The 17,590-nt window shown below is 42.8% G+C and overlaps 1 protein-coding gene across 1 annotated transcript in view; it reads left to right on the top strand.

The window, feature by feature from the left end:
* Positions 1-1,221: 1,221 nt before the first annotated feature.
* The window catches only part of BMERB1 (bMERB domain containing 1), a 46,699-nt gene continuing 30,330 nt past the window's right edge, over positions 1,222-17,590 (top strand). The window contains exon 1 of the mRNA XM_039732311.1: positions 1,222-1,410. Coding sequence (XP_039588245.1) covers positions 1,305-1,410 — 106 coding nt within the window. The 5' untranslated portion in view covers positions 1,222-1,304. The remainder of the gene's footprint in view (positions 1,411-17,590) is intronic.

The following is a 17,590-nucleotide window of genomic DNA, read 5'->3' as shown; positions in this document are numbered from 1 at the left end:
TCCTCACTTCTACCAGTGAGTCAGTCCAGCCCACCCCAGCAGGCAGCTGCACTGTCACCCAAAATCAGCTGTGCAGAGTCCTGCCACCAGCTTTTCTGCTTGACTCACAGCTCTGTTTGGGCTCTGTCTCTAAAGGCCAAAACCAGCGAGGATGAGGCACTGCACAGCCAGCAAGAGCTGTTCCAGCACGTCTGGAGCTCAATTCGTGGCACATCTCTGGGGAGCACAGCTGACAGAGAAAAATCAGAGTGCCCTGAAGATGTCCTAAAACTGTCTAGCTCATCTTGTTGGCTAATTCCAGTTCTCAGGAAGACAAGTAGAGAAATTCTCAGTTACAATTTTAAAAGCAATGTGGGGGTTTTCTGGCCTCCGGCATGTGAAGCACTCCTCAAACAAAATTGCTCACACAATAGCACCAATGTGTGCCAGCCCAATTAGTAAGTGTACCACTGAATCCAGAGGTGGTGTTTTTGAAGTGTTGATGATTAAGGACAAGACTGCAGGCAAAAGTAGGTGATAAACAAGTGAGCTTTCCCAGTATTCACCCAGAGTACCCCATGATTCTTGATAAGTGAGGCAAAAAAGTGTTAAACCCCTGATTTGCAGTAGGGCACTGGACAACCTGCCTAACTCCTGCTTCATTGTCTTTATGTCAGAAGTTGTACCACTCACAGTAAAGTGCAATGTGATCTCACTAGGAAAGGTAGGCTCCAACTGTAAAATGCTGTTCAGGGATTTAATCCACACAAAATCCCTACAACAAAAGTAGTAATAACAGTAATAATCACCGCACTTGTGCTTCCTGCAAAGTAATTTCCTTTATTCCCAGCAGGCTGCATAAGCAGCAAAGCTGCATGCTGATGAAAAATGAGAGACAAAATTGCATCACTTGTTTGAGTGCTGTTCTCTGGCTTCTGGCAACGTGATGCTGGAATGAGTGTCATTCCAGTCAGTGCAGGACTTTTAGGAAAGCCAAAGGCTGCATGCACAGGAGCCTGAGATGTGTTAGACTGCAAAAGCTGTGAGTGCCTGTGGATTTTGCCATTATTCCCCAGCTGCTCAGGTCAGAAATGTGCTTCAGCGCTGCACCTGCCACAAGATGGAAAATGGACAGTTCCACCGTGCCCTGGCAGCCAGCAGATTTGTGAACTCTAGCCTGCTCGAGTGGTTCGGCCGTGCAAGAGGAACTCAGCAGGGCAGGGCAGGGCAGGGCAGGCCCCCCGCCCGCGGGCCCCGCGCCGCGCACCGAGCGCCGAGCCCCGCGCAGCGCCCGCGCCGCTGCATGGGCTGAGCGGAGCCCCGCCATGGAGCTCCGCCGGTCCATCTCGGCCAGCGCCGAGGCCGAGAGACCCATGCGGCGCTACGGGGCAGTGGAGGAGACGGAGTGGAAGGCGGAGGCGCTGGGCAGAAGTGAGTGCGGGCCGCGGGTGCGGGTCCGGCCGGCGGGGAGCCCCGGCTGCGGCGGGGCCGGGCGGTCCCGGGTCCCGCCGGCCGGGCGAGGCCGGCTCGGGCCGCTCGGGGAGCAGGGTCCCTGTGACCGTTTTGCCCTCTGGGCCGGTGCTCGGCTGTGCCGGGCGCGGGGCAGCCCGGCCCGGGCGGCTCCAGCCCCGCCGTGCCCCGGGCACGGGAGCCGTGAGCGGGGGCCGAGCGAGGATCGCCGGGACCTTTGCGCTCCCCCGTTGTATAGCAGGTGGGGTTTAACATAGAGGTTTTCATAAATGTTGGTAGTCTTTAACGTGTTTGACGTTTGGAAAGCACAGATGACGACCACTTTATTCTGTTATCTCAGGCAGAGGGTGCAGCAATACAGCGCTTAATTCACACCTCCAGTGGTTGCTCTGTATTGATGAGCTCAACAAATGTTCTGTGCTGGGAGAGCTTTCTTGAAATCATAATTTTCCAGGAAGCAGCAATTGACATAACCTGTCCGAAGTGCAGATGGAATGAATAGTTAAAAGATACATCACTGCCAATTCACATTATCCATGGGACCTTGTTGTCTGTAAGATACCAGCTATTATTCTTCTACTGGCAGAACTCTCTTCTTTACAACCTAATAAGCTTGCAAACCCCTTATAATTTTCCAGGTAACCACTGAGGCAAGAGATCTTGAAAAGCTAGTTACAAAAACTGTACTAGACAGTATCAAGAGAAATATTTTCTGAGTTTCATCAAGTGTTTGGTTTGGCCACAGGAATATAAGCTTCGTGTGCTATCTGTTGTGACATCTTCAACTTGGCTGGTGCTGGGGTTGCTGATATCCTTGGTTCCCCACCCATCTTTTGATGTGAATTGTGAAGTCTCACCTGGATGATTTTAAACATGGCATGGCTTTGCAGCACCTTGGTAGCAGATTTTAGCCAGTGCATCTGCTGTGTTTACTTTTCAGAGAGCGCTGTGTTCTGGAATGATACTTCACGTCTAGCTTCAGTTTCTCATGGCTATGTTATTGTCTACCATATGCTGATGACAGGGTGTAATTCTCCAACTGCTGCTTCAGTTGCAGTGTTGGTTTTGTTGCAGTGCCTGGCACGGATTCAGCACTGAGAAACTCCACACTTTCTAAAATGGACTCGAAGACTGAATCGCTGTTGACTGAGTTGGTTGAGTCAGACACATGCAACAGTTTTGCAGGTTCCGTGGCACGATACAGATGTGTTTTCCTTTCCTTGTTCTCATAACTGTGTCTGGTTTTGTTCCAGCACTCGGGAGCTGAGTGCAGTGCGGCACTTGTAATAATAATGGTAATAAAACCTGGTATCCTGAGGTGCCAGGAAAGGTTATGTCTTGCAAGTTTTGAACAAAAGGTGGTCTGTTTGGAAGAGAGCAATGTGCAGGCAGAGAGGGAGATCTGATCTGCTCAAAAATATGTGCTCAGCATTGAGCTGCCACCCAAATCACAGCTTGGTGCCCAGCATCAGAGTGGGCTGTTGGCAGGACTAGGACCCCATGTCCAGGTGTGCACCCTGGCTCTGCTCTGAGCTGCCCTTCTACACACTAGTTTCAGTTTAATGAGAATATTTCTCTGTGTATAACAATTCAGATAGGAATAGGAATTAATCTAGAGACCATGATCTGTTCTTTGAAAAGCAGAAAATTATTATATTATATATTCGAATAATTGATTTCTTTTGTTTGCTCTTAGACTTCAGCTTTTTTAAAATACTGTGGAAAAAGCTATTTATAGTAACTGGTTTAGATGATTCCTGCCTATCTTTCCTATTTAAATACTAACACTGACTGCTGGTCACACTTTTGCATTGATTTAAAAGAAATAGATCTTACTATTTTCTGTAATGCTTCCTTACAGTCATCCTAAATTGCATGGCAGGATGACAGTAGTCGCCAGACTGTCTGTGAAGGAGCTGAAAAACTGTCATCCCCTTTGTTACTGATGTTAACAATTAGCCCTTGATATTTGCACATTGTTTGAAATATGAAATGTTTATTAAGATCATTAACAAAAGCAGAAGTTTATTACAGCATATGAATTTGCCCTTTTTACTCTGAGGATTTGTTGTATTAAATCAGGATGTCTTTGGAGGTAGAACTTGTGTATCTGTACACACTGCACAGCAGAGTGCTGCTCCCTGTCAGTGCCTGGTGATGGGATGCACTCTTATCACAAGGGAATGTACATCCTGATTGTGTCCATTGCAGAACCGACGCCGTGGGGGTCAGGTTGTTTCTCCTCAATTTGTCAAACCCAAGGGAGCTCTGTGCCAGCTTCTCTGTCCGTGGTACTGAAAGCATTGCTGGGCACTGGTTATGGAGTCACTTCAGAGCCATGGAATGTACATCGGGCACATTTCTACCCTGCCATGGGCTCTGCCAGCCGGGTCACCGCTGGAGTTAAGCTGGTTCAGAGCAGCTGAGGGTCTCATTCCCTGTGACCTGACTGTCAGGATCTGTGCAAGCGAAATATGGAGCAAATTGCTTAAACGTGTCTCTTTAACAAGTCCCTGAAGCCTTTCTCTTCACATACAAGACGGAATTTCCAAGGACTAGAGAACACTAAAAATGGTGGTTTACTATGTACAGGGCAGCTCATCTGTTTTCTAGTGCATGCATATAAAAGACAAGCTTAGGAATTGTCAGGCTTGTATGATAATAACGTGGTTACTGCCTTCCCAGTAAATGATTTTTACAGCATAGTCTTGGGGAGCCTGCTCTGAAGCAGAGCACTGGAGCACTTTGGTCAGTCCTTATTACTGAGTGCACAGCTTCATTTAGAATCATCTGTCTTGCCGTTGGCAGAGGCTCGTAATGCCCTGATTAAATAACTGCCTGCACACCAGGCAAAGAGCCACAGGGACACAAAGCAGTTCTTCGCCGTCCTTTTGGACACTGCACTTCTCAGATACATTTCTGCTGAGCTTTTCTGTCCTCCTGCAGTTTGTATGAGGGCTGGAGCTAAATGCAAAATTTACCACGAATCCTCCAGCTTGAATCAGCATAAGGAAGCAGAAATGCCAGAAAACAGCAAAGGTTATGTTTTGATGCAGTTAAGTGCACCATTAAACTTGTTTACTGTTTTCATTTGAAAGGTAACTCAGCATTGGAGTGAGCTGCCACACTCCTGTATTGCAGAGATCCACCTTTCTGACTGTTCTGGAATGTGATGTAGAGAATAGGGGAAAGGACCCTGTTACAGCTCAGTACTACGGAAGCTGGAGATTCCCATCATGAGATTCAGTAGCATGAAACCTTCACAGATGGCTTTTCTTGCTCTCCCTTCTTGCTGTGAGTGTTGTAGCACAGGTTCTGTCCAGGCAAGAGCACTTCAGAACAGCACCAGTGGGGTGGATCTAGTTTTGAGATCACTCTATTTTTTCCCAACAGCAGGAAGATAGAACAGGTCCCAGGGTCACTGAGATCCTGGGATGGTACATGTGAAAATTTATTTCACCACATTCACTTAGTTTGTCTTCAAAATCTTTCTAAGCTTGTTTGCCAGAAAGACTATTGTTTGTATTTTCATCCTCTGCTGCTGAGCACTGAAAACAAAGGTTATTTAATATTTTGTTTCTGTCATCTGATAATTAAATAATCAAACAAATACCTTTGGGCTTTCTTTCATAATGCCCCACATATTGCACAGACAAGCACAAACCCATGTTGGTGCTTTGCATAAAAACTTCCTGTTACTGCAGCACCTCCCCAGTCAGTCAGGGATGCAGTGTGACCCTGCCCATCATACTCTCATAACACTGCTCCCCAAGCTCATCATGTTACCACTCTGATTTAAAATAGAAAAAAAAAAGTTTCAGAGGTACAAAAAGAATTTATATGACCCAAACACCACTGCTGTTCATGCAGTGAACAGTCATGCCCTTATGTCACTGTAAATTCCCCATAATTGTTAATTGTATCTATTACAGGCAATAAAAGACACAAAACAAATTAGGCTTATTCAGGCCATCTATTAAATAGGTGGGAAAGAGGCTAACTGAAGAATATACACAGTTATGCTTCTTTTTATAGAAACAGCTGGAATGCTGGCTTTGTGAAGGTCTGAACATGGGCTTCAAATGGAGAATGTAATTAATATTCTTTCCATGTCTCCATTTAAAAAAACCCAAACCCACAACTGTGTAAAATTTTTGAAAAGAAAGTGACCAAAAAATGGAAATAAAACATTAATAGTGAACCCTAGACCTTTTTAGAAAATATCAGACAAAACATTGTCATGAACAAAGAAAACTGATTCAAAGGATGCTGCAGGTTCTAGATTTTTACCTTATTCATTATTTTTAATGTTAACATATGTATTGTACTTCAAGAGGAGAAGCAGCCGTGTCTGATCTGTGGAACCAAGACAGAACTCCCACACTGAAAATCAGAAAGGGTTTTCTAGAAAGGATGGAGGCTGTTTTCTGTAGAACAGTTGTAAAACTCACCTGCTTTGATGGCAGCCAGATGGCTCTAAAATTCCCCTACACAGCTTAGGGTTTTTCTAAGTCAATGGTGATTTTGGCTAGCAGTGTGTACCTAAAATGTTCCATTTAATCTCTTCCACCAGGTCATTGCTGCTTCCCTTGTAGTTCATGAAGGAAGGCTGTAACTTGGGTTTTTATTTGCTTCAAAAGAGCCCAGAGAATGACTGACAGAGTGAGGCTAATCCAGTTTATGCCATTACACACATTGTCTCATTTTTCTAATTCCACCTCCCACAGCTGGTTGCTGCAGGCAGTACTGAGACAGAGAAAGAAGGAAAAGGGAGAACTGGAAATATTTTAGTGCCTCAGAGTGAATTCCTACTAAAATATTGGTCAGCAGTGGGGGGAACTGGGACTCTTAAAGCAGATTTTTCCAGGTGATACTTTTTGTGGGTGTCTCAGGGCTACAGAAATACATCAGTCAATGGGCCACCCTTGCTCCCATAGTTTCCCTGCCATATTTCATGAGTTTTGCCCTTCCTTCATTTTTTTTGTGCTGTGTGCCTGAGCGGGGAATGGGAGATGAGCACTGTGTTCCCTGCCAACCCGACCCCTTCTGTGAGATTCTGCATAGATGGAATTCTGATGGAATTCTGGCTATTTTGCAAAAACATGGTGGTTATTATGGATCAAGGTCTTACTGCTGCACATCCACTCACGTGTCTCAGCAAAGACATTTCTCTCACCTGAAACACGCGTAAATCTGAGGGTTAATGGCTTCCAAAACTGTGCCCAACTCTGCCAAGCAGGAAATGAACACTTAACATGTAATGCAGTGTTTATAGGCAAACCAGTGTAGGCAATGATTGCTGAAAAAGTCATAGATGAACTTAAATTGTCATATTTGAGACTGCTGCTCATGAATTTTCTCATTTCCTTTAAACATATTTTACAGAAAAAATGCGTTAGATTTGGAAAGTAGGACACTTTGAACTACACAAATCATCCTTGCTGTTGGTAGCCTGTGGGATTATGGACTCAGTCTGTGTAATTTTTTTTTACTGTGTTTGATAACTGATGTCTTAGTTGCATGGCATGTTTTCATCAAAGAAACCACTTGTGAGAATGTGTGTGTATGTCTGCCTCAAGGGTGGTTACAAAACAGGAATCAAAACTTATATTTGGGATTGGGCATGCACTGCAAAGTACTGTGTATCCTGGGTGAGGTTTCTAGAGTTTTCTTGTAGTTACTGAGCACAAGAAAGTTTGGAACTCAGCACTCTTTAATTCTTATTCCCAGAGGGCTTTTCTTCTGTAGCCAAATATGTTCCATTTTCATAGAAATCTTACTTAATGAAATAGACTCAGAGACAATAAATAATGCTGATTTATTTCCATGAAACATGTTCTGCTGTCTGCCTACTTAAAAGGCACAGTCTAAATGGATTCAAAACTCCGAGATGAAAAATGAATGCTTGGAGGGCAAACTATGAGAAATCAGGAGGAGCACCCTTGGATAAATTATGTTAGCTGCCCTTCAGGATCAGCAATGAAACATGAATTATCAACATTTTGTCAGCTCATAAAAGGAAAAATATCTGAGAAAATAATTTTGAGAGTTTTTTAGTGAATGAGGATGAATGATTTACAGTGGCACAAGTTGCTCACTGCAAAAGCCTAATGACACACATTTGGGTTTTCTCATATACTGGTAAAATTAGAACAAAAGATCTCACTATAAAGTGATTTAACAGATTTGTTCATCTTTTGTACAAAACAACTCAAACTAAGAAAGGAATCAACAGTCATTTCTACCACTTCTGTCCTTTCAGTCCAAAGTGAGTTTTAGAATAATGGAGTTGAAGCCAAAAGAGCAGGACAGTGACCTGATCTCCCTGGGAAAGGATGGAGAAGCCTGAGTGACACTTTCTTGGCTGAAAATGGAAAACACAGTGCTGACTCCATTGCCAGGAATGGAAATTTCCTCACTGATTTCAGTAAAAGCAAAACTGGACCAGGCTCTGTGCCTTCATCTCCTAGAGCCCTGTTCACCTTGATTCTCTTCAGAAAATTCTGGGGCAGAATCTGGGGGCTGTGGCACTTCCATGAGTCTGTGTCTCCTGGGAATCTGTGTCAGGCTGCCCCATGGGGTTGGTCTCTCTGCCCTCCCCTGTCCCTGTGGCAAGCAGGGGTGAGCATTTGCTTCCTGGAGAGCCATTTGCACTGGCAGGGTAGTGGCACTTCAATCTCCCTGTCTGAGCAGTGAATCATTAGGAAATACATTGGAGCCCCTGCAGCCAGCGGCTGCTCCTCAAATTATCCTTTTTCACACAAGAGAAAGCCACAGAAATTCAGTTATGCATTTCTGTTCCCACATTCCTAATCCAATCTGTAGTTTCTCTCCTCATCCCCTGCCATGGATTCCCATACAGCTTCCTCTGGGCGCTGTGCCTGGGAGGGGATTGAAGTTCCTGCAGTTTGGCAGGTTCTGAGGCACACATTTTCCTTCAGGCTGATGTTGTCTGTGGCACAGACACTGTGTGGGATGTGATAGTGAAGGGCAAGCCATGGTGGTTTGAAAGCCAGTAAAATCAGGATCCATTTGTCTCTGCCTTGGCAAGGGGTGAAACCTCCTGTGATTATGAAATTTCTTTCTTTCTGGTATGCAAAGAGAAGGTGACAGCCAGGTATCAATTTGTCTCAGATATAGATAAGCTCTGCTTAAATTGCCTTCATTTCTTTGCCTCTGAGACCTCAATCAGCTCAAACTTGTAGCTGCCCAGTGCCAGTTGTGAGGAAGAAAGTATTAGTGTATTTAAAGAAAGGTGAATCAAAAGTCAGTATGCAAAAGCAATTTACTTGGTGACAACAGAGCTTGCTAGAGAATGACTCCACATCCACAGATGAAAGGCAAGCACAAAACATTTTTTTGCCAGCTGTCATCATCTGTGTGAGTTGAAGAGCCTTGTGCTGTTTCACCTCAGAATTCAGTGAGAAAGAACCGGATGGTTTTGGCTCTTCTGGCTCTGGCTGTTTGATCTTTAAGAAAGGACCCAGCTTTTGCCTGTGGCTCCCTGCAGATATTGTGTGCCTCATACACTGAAGAACAAGAACCCAGTATGATTTTCTGACCTCCCACTCTGCTGTCAGACTGTACACATTGTATGCCCGTGGCCTTAAGAACAGCAGCATTCATCCCCCTGAGAAATTACTTGTCCCATCAAATGAGAAACACCTTTTTTTCCTTGGCTTCTGAGGAGCATTTTCTCAATATTTATTTACTTGCTGGAGTAGGAATCTGTTATGTGAACCAGTTTCTCTGCTGTCTGAAGGAATTCTTTATACCAAAATCAGTTTTGGTCTTTACTGGATTGGACTGTATGTCTATAATAATTACCCAGTGGTTTTAAGGTTGCCTAAAATTACCTACCAGCTAAGATGTTTAGATCACTGTTATTAGAGAATCACATCACAGAGGAGGGAGAGACAGAGAAACAAACTCTCTGGTATGCAGTCAGATAATTTCATAGGAGAATGTCCTGAAGGTGTGAAATCTTGAAATGCCTGTGGCCATTTTACTATTATTTCACTTGCACATATGCTGCTTTGTCAACTGATGCTCATGTATTTATTCCTAAAGAGGTTTTACAAGACTCGTTGAGAATGAACATTTTGTTGACTTTGTGTTTAAGAATGAAAAAAAAATTAATAAGCATAGAAAAAGTCTTTAAAAAATACCAAACTAAATAAGTTTTAAATCCTTGAATATTAGCTGTAGCTGGCACTGTCACAGCATTTGAAACGTGAATGCTGAAGCTTTTTGTTAGTATTACAGGATCAGAATCTGACTGTGGTGAGGAATAAAATGGAAATCCACAGGCTGTTTCCTTTGACCACTGAGCAAAATGACAGAAGTAAATGAACAAGTAATGTGTGTTTCCTAATACTGCTTTTTAAATCTCCATGACATAAAATGAAGTGATGTAGCATGAATTGCTTTCCTTGGAGTGTGGCTTCAGCTCAGCCTTGCTGCAGATGGAATGTGCAATGATTTCAGTGGAGCTCCACACCAGAGAAGGTACCTGCCACAGCAAGGAACTGTTCCAGTTTCTATTTCCAGCCTCCTGGTAGTGCTCAGGCTCATGCAGGGCTGGGCACAGAAACCCCTTCCAGAGCCTTCCTGGCAGCTTTCCTGAGCCAGACTGAAATAGCTCCTCACAGATAGAGCTCCAGCCCAGTGCCACTGAATAAAACTGACAATGAGGGCTTCTGGGTCGACCTTCAAAGGCAATTTTCCCTCATTTTTTGTGTCCTGCTTTGGATCCATTTTTTCATAGAAAGAGCTGTCAGATCACAGCCACTGTGCAAAGCTCCCCACCAGCTGCACGCAGCTGTATTTTCTCCTCCTTCTCTGAAGGACAAACTGCTGCTTAAAGTGAACAAGGTTGTATTTTCAATTCACAGCATCATGGGAAAAGGTGAAAGGAGTATGGAAATCCAATAGCAACTGCCTTGTCAGCATCATGGTTTATTTAAATGTTAAGCAAGTTTTCATCTCACACAGGTTATTTTGAAAAATAAAATATTATTTTGTGCCCTTGGTCTGCTCCTCTGTCCTGCACACCCCCACCCAGAGTGAAGGTATTAATGAGCAGATACCAAGAGCTGGCTACTCTGGGATTGCAACTCCTGACTTTTTTGCATTCTCTTTAAATAATTGGAGAGCTACTAGGAAAGCTAGTGCCTGCTCTGACAAATCAGACCTCTAGAAAGAGGTAACTAATGCAGTTTGATTTCTGGCTGTTATTTTCTCTGCCTCTGAGGCACTGGAGGTCACTGGAGTGAGGACAAGTGACTGGTGCTTGTGGTGTGAGAGGCACTGGGGTACCTGCAGGCAGCCAGTCACCAGTGTGGTCCTGTATTTCTTTGTTGATAAAATGAAAAAAGTATTCAAGAGGGATGTAACAGTGGTACTAGGACAATCATTTGGGGAGGAGGGAAATATTAAGGCCTATTTCCAGGTTTACATGTTATGGAACTATTTCCATTTACTCCCTGCTCAGGATGGGTGCCAGCTCTTGCACTGGCTCCAGCAGCATTTTCCTCTATGTTCAGTCTTGTCTTTCACACAGGCACAATGTGCTAGAATGAATGACTGAGCTTAATTCATCCCTCCCCTTGATTCCTCCTCTCTTTACTGCAGCTTTCTGCCTCATCTGTGTTCATCCAGAGGAAAAAGTACAGCTCTGGCTCCAGCCACAGCTCTCCTGCTCCAGGGTTTGTGCATGCAGAGCTGCAGGGTCTCAGGCTGGACACACCACACCCAAAGCATAAAAAGCATTCTCAGCTTGTGTGGTCCAAGTCTGTTCAGCAGAGATATCCTGCAAGGCAGCTGAAATTTCAGGATAATTCCCTATCAGAAACAAAAGAGCATGTACAGGAGCTCTTCCAACATCACTCTTAGCCAGGCAAAGCATTTTTTCAGGCATCTTCCTGGTTTTATTAAGTTGCAGTCATTTTGTAGTAGCCGATGTGAGATTTTTCCTCAGTAGGTTTTTGTTTTTTTTAAATGGAGTTTACATTTTATGTAGAATAGTCTGGATATAAAACATCTTTGTAAAAGTATTCTTGTAGTGGAGAAAATCATAGCACTTCATTTTATTGTTTTGAAAGTATGTGGTTAGCCACAACAGAGTAAATCTGATGTAACTGTTTTCATGCTGGGAAGGTGTTACATCACTGTTGCAAGCAAGAAAAAACTGTCTCCTGTGAGTCCTCCACATATATAGGTATTTACAGCAAAGAAAATATTGTCCTTGTGGCATGTTTGTATTCACTGTGCACGAGGGAGAAGAGACACTTCTCTGTGTGTTTGTTTATAAGGAGGTCATCCACTGCCCTTTGCAGTGGAGTAAAATACGCAAGGAGCAGGAAACAGGATCCCATCTCATGGAATATCCTTTTAATATTTTTCCCAGGTTTCCTCTTTCTGGAGTGGTAGAAAGACAAAATATCCAAGCTAGAAACCATTTTCTGCCTGCTAGAACAAATGATCAGGATTCTCATCAGTTTCCAGGTCCTGTGGAACATCCTCCCCTAATAACAGGGGGGATTTTTTGTATGCTGTCCAAGAAGAATGGGTAGCAATGGCATTTTTGTGGGCTAACCCAGAGCATTATCACATGCTGGTTAGGATAAATGGGTGTTTGCTGGTGAGTCAAATAAAGAAACAGGCAGCATGGGAGATGGCTGTTTTGAGATGTGTATCTTTCTAAATGAATCAATATTTCAAATGAACTGAAAAATGTGCAAACAGATGCAAATAAAATAGCATGAACTGTTTATAGCAGTGCTTGAGCATTGTTTTATACCCCAGCCTGCACCAACACGAATTAGGTCAAAGATAATCAATTCAGATAAATATTTGTAAAAATGAGATTCATCACAAAAGGCTTACTTAATCCAGAAGGTCATTAACTTTGCATAATGAGTTCTGCAGAAATAATTAAATGGAGTTTATATTTTCCTTTTTACAAATAACTTCCCATTAAATGTAAGAATTAGTACACAGAGCTTAAAACTGCAAACAAAAGGTGAATTCATTATTTATTCCTGTGGAATTTACTGTATGAACAGTGCTCTGAGACAGGTTATAGTGAGTGTTTTGTCTATTCATTCTGTCTGATAACTCTTCCCGAATAGAGCCAATATTATTTTCTTTGCTGGTTGCAAGTTTTCATATAGCAACAGGGGAGATAAACACCTAATGAAATAGGAAAATCTCATTGTAAAGCCAGAGAATCAAATAGGAAAGGTGACCTGAGGGGAAAAGAAGAAGGAAAAAAGAAGCAATTTGGCTTAATTCATTTTAAAAGCCAACAGATTTCATGCTGGTGGCATCCCAATATTTCACTGAAAGACAAATTTGTTTCTAGCTCTTCTTAGGCTTATATTTAATTCATAAATAGGGGGTTTCAACTTAAGAAACAGGATTCTGGTCTGTTGGGTTTGTGGTGACTAATTCTTGGTGAAGTGTGCGTTCAGCATATGTCAAAAATCTTGATCTCATGCTTTGTAATGTGGAGGTGCGCTGAGATGAAATTTGTGGCTCAAATGAAAAAAATTTCCTTTTTCTAACACCTGCCTCGTTAGAAAGGTGACTTCTCCTAGAGGAGACCTCAAACTTTGCACCAAGTATTTGTGTTTGTATTGACTTTTTCAAAACAGAGTGAGTTCATATATGAGGTATGAGCTCACATACTGCCTTGGTACTGAGAATTTCTCTGGGCAGCATTTTAAATGGAAACCATTCCAGACTGGGTATGTAATTAAGAAAATCTTCTCTAAGTCTGTATATATGGTATATGAAACAGTATCTGAAGAAGTTAGCTGATTTGTCTCACATGCAGAGATTTATTTATTTGTTTATCTGTGTGTAGGGGCAGAGAGAAGAGTGGAAACCAGAAGAAGAGCACATTAGGGGAAGTGTCTGGTTTCAGTCTTGCTGGGATAATGAGGGCACCCTTCCATGTGGTTAGGTCAGCAGGAGAATCCCTGATGAAATACACAGTGGTGCATCTCCTAGAAAGAGATGGGGAAATGCCACTCTGTCATTTCAGTTACAGCAAGACAAATTAGGTTCCTTAGTTCCAGACTGACATGTGATGTGGTCTGGGGGAAATTGCTTTCACACCTCACCTGAAGTCACCAGCCAAATGTGTAAAAAATCCTGTTGTTAGAGCATCTGGCAACAAGGAATGTGGTACTGGTACCCAAACGAGAGTTTATTTAAAATTGGAAATAACAGTAGGAAGTCTGGAAACTGTTCTTGCACAATTCAATTATAGTACTTTGTGAAGTCTGTCATAATTCTCTGCAGACCTAATTATGTGGACAGCTTTTCTTTAAATCCCACTCAAACCCACTTAATCCTTCTTTCTGCACAACAAAAATGGTTGGGTGAGATACCACAGGCTACTTTGCAAATGGACTGAAGTTGTCTTGGAGAGAGTTTGTGGCTCAGTTGAGGCACTGAAAGCTGGGCTCTGAAATGGTGGCACCAATCAAGGGTGACAATGCCCTTCCCATGTGCTGGAATTGCTCTGAAAAATTTCTGTATGTGAGCAAATCTTTTTTACTCTGTCAGGATTTCTGAGGCTCTAGCACAGCCACACTGTGCTGCTCGATATTTGTGTCTAATGTGTGACAGGACTGTGCTGAGATCACCCTGAGCTGGCTACTGAGCAGTCATTTGCAGGCCAGCTTGCATCTGAAGGCATCAGCTCTTGTGGCCTTATCACAGCCACCATAAGGAAAAAAAGGTTAAATCTGCCAGATTTAGAATCTGGATATTTGAAAATTGCCTCAGAGATGCAGAGGATTTGGTTTCAGCTGAGTGGAGAATTGTGTGTGAATCCGTGAATAATGTGTCTGGGGATTGTTAATTCGATAGGACTTGAGTTTAAAAAGGTTTTTATAAAGAGATATTAATTCCAACTCCCTTTGCTGTTTTCATGGCTGTGTTTTCCTCATTTTTATGCGTTTGCCCTCTAACCAGCTGGAGAGATGTGTGCAACCTTGTTATCACTGAGTGAATGGAAATTGGCTGGGGCATGCAAATTGCCCAGACAGTCTTGGAATTGACTTCAAAGTAGCAAAGTTGAGCCCTGTAATTGGAGTGTCAAACCCCCCAAGGGTTTTCAAGATCCTACCTGTAAGTGCCATTAGGTAATTTGTATCAGTGGACATCCTTCTGCATATCCTGAATTTATTTACATCCTGCAAATTTCTATCACACAAATAAAATCTGTATTTATGACAATATTATGGCATAATCAAATCAGGCCTGGGGCTTTTATTCATTGTTTATGCAAAGATTTTAATAAGAAGCTGCTTTTTTTCTTATCTTTTCAAAGAAACTTTAGTTCAATATTAAGTTCTGACTTCTTGGTAATTTATTTCTGTGAGCACTGAAACCCTGTTTCCTGGTCTGTAAATGTGGTTTTGTATTAGCTCTTAAACTACTGCAAGAGAGGGTACTACTGAGGAAAAGTCCTCCCAGAGTATCCAGAGTACTGTGAGTCACAAATCAAAGACTATAAAAATAGAGAAGGCTAGCAGAACTCCCAGGAGTAGAAAACACCGCCATGAAAATCATACTGATATTGCTACAAACCAGCAAATCAAACACAGATTTACAGCTAGAACTGACTCTAGTTGCAGATAATTAAGGAGCAAATTGTCCCAGTGTACTGAGTCAGTTCCTTGCACACACAGGCACCCTCAGATCCAGAGGGAAGAACATAAAAGCAGAGATGGGGCACTCTGGTGAAGGGATGGTTTAATTTGATGGGATGGATCCTTGTGACTTCCTGCATGGAGTCTGCAATCTGTGTAGGGGCAGTGTCTGGCTACAGAGGACACTGGACCTCAAACAGCTAAATCCTACCTTAATGAGTAGGATTACTCCTTAACTACAAAATTAATCTTCTCTGCTTCCTGAATCTGCCCTGCTGTGCCTGCAGATACCTGAGCCTGTTCCCAGGACCTGTCCCCATCACCACGAGCAGGTGAGCACCACAAGCTGACAGCACCAGAGGTCAGGAGAGTGCTGAGAGCTGAAAGCTGGAGTGCAAGATAGAACAAATGGAATTTATCATCCAAATATAGGATAGCAGTATAGGTTTTGAGGTTCATTAAGTCTGAAAATCACATCGAGACCTATGCATGACTTTAAAAATTTCTACAAGAACTCCAGCCTGGTGATGATTCACAGGATCCTATTGTCAGGGCAGGATGAACAGCTATTGCCAAATGAGCTGTTTTTTTCAGGATATCATTACAACCAAGATGAGGCTTTCTATGCACAGAGTAGTTTCTTAAGACTAGAGACATTTTTTTCCTGGGGGAAGTGTAAGATTAAAGGGTTGCATAATTTCCCACTTGGGAATCTGAAACTGTCATAAACTGACAAAAAACAAAGCCAAGAATAATTACTGCTCATAAATTTTACAGGATAACAAACAAGACTTTAATTGATGCTTTTTTTAAGAGGCAAGATCTTTATAGATCTTATCATTATGGATTTGTGCTGATATGTATATTTAAATAGGGAGCAAGGGCAGAAAATTGCCCCTAAATTAGAAAGTTAGAACCATCATTTAACTGTAAAACTTCTAGGCAGGAAACACTAGTCAAGAAGACCATTCTTAATTAGCAAACACTTTTACCACTGACTGTCTATTTCTGCTGGGGGATATGTAGTTCAGTGAGAAAACTCAAAGCAGGATCTCTTTCAGGTTCACTTTTTAAACCAGCTGTATTCAGTGCAATGCAACTTTTTCCACAGAAGTACAGCCTAAAAGATGGAAAGCAGCTGAGAATCTTCTCTGGGCAGTGGGAACTGCAGGCACTTCCATCAGATGTGACAGGAGGCACTGTGTTCAGTTCTTTGAGTGTAACACCACAGGAAGCAAAAGGGCTTTCAGAGTTACAGGAAGGAGTTAACATTCAACACTGTGAATCTGGCATTTGTATTTCAAGAGAAATCTCAGTGAGACCAAGTATACAAAAGGCTGGAATGGGAAAGAATAGACTGCTGCCAACAGGCTTTCTTGCAAAGGTAAATAATAAAAAAATAAAAGGTCAAAGTTGGAGATAAGAACAAGAGCATACAGGATAAGCAACTAAAAGAATCTTTTTAACCAGAGGCTCTTAGATGTGGAGCAGAAAGGGCAGTGATTCTGCAAGTGCAGTGGGCAATTGCACACACAGTGCTTTTTATATTCTCTGCTCACCTAATTTTATAATGGGGTCATATGGTAGAGTGTGAGTGAAATACTTGGAAGTAGAAACTTATGTTTGAAGATGTCTAGGCTGTAAATATGTGGTAATTAAAGAACAAAAAAAGTATTCATGACCTGGACAAAATAAATCCCAATGTTATAATTGTGCTATCACATGCAGACCACAGCTGGCTGATGGACAGAGCCATCACCAGTCACAGCAGATGATTTGATAGTTCTTGGGGAGGAAATTATATGGCAAACAGAATGATCTGTGGTGGGTTTTGAATGAGCAGAGTTGGATGAATAGAGAAAAAAATCAGTCATATGTGTCTCTCTGCAGACATGAAATTCTGATCTCTTGCGTGTCTCTCTGCAGACATGAAATTCTGATCTCTGCCTGCTCTCTGAGGAGCTGCAGAATGCACCAGGTGCAAGGAACTGATCAAGTCCAGCAGTTTGTCCCAGAACATAAATGATCTTTACACAGCACAGGGCTGAGGTGGCCAGTGCTCTATGCTTCAGCTCTGCTGGAAGCAAAGATGCACCACAACTCCCCACAAATCAGATAAATCCCCCACTTCTTTTTCTCCTTCTCCAAAAGGCAGTTGTGAAGCAGGGATATCGGATGGCATGACACTCCCAGAGGTCCTGGTGTTTGATCAGCTTTCAGGAGGCATCTCTGGATCCTTCCTGCCAAAGGGGATCCCTAGAGCTGCCAGCTTTCACAGCTGCCTGTTGCAAAGCCAAGCTGTAAGGGGACTCAGCCAGCCCAGAGGTTCATGCTGAGACATGGAGCATATGAAAAAAACACCTTTGGGATTTCTGGGTGCCCTGCTGTCTGGCAAAAATATTTGAAGCCTTGATGCCTGGTTTAAGCCAACATCTCAGGGCTCTAAAGTTACCCCCTGTGCATCTGGGAGCTGC

The sequence above is a fragment of the Passer montanus genome, unplaced genomic scaffold (assembly GCF_014805655.1).
Source record: "Passer montanus isolate IOZ18808 unplaced genomic scaffold, ASM1480565v1 scaffold8, whole genome shotgun sequence".
Taxonomy (NCBI): Eukaryota; Metazoa; Chordata; class Aves; order Passeriformes; family Passeridae; genus Passer; species Passer montanus.
Note: the sequence above shows the minus strand (reverse complement) of the source record. Positions and strands in the feature narration are given on the sequence as shown.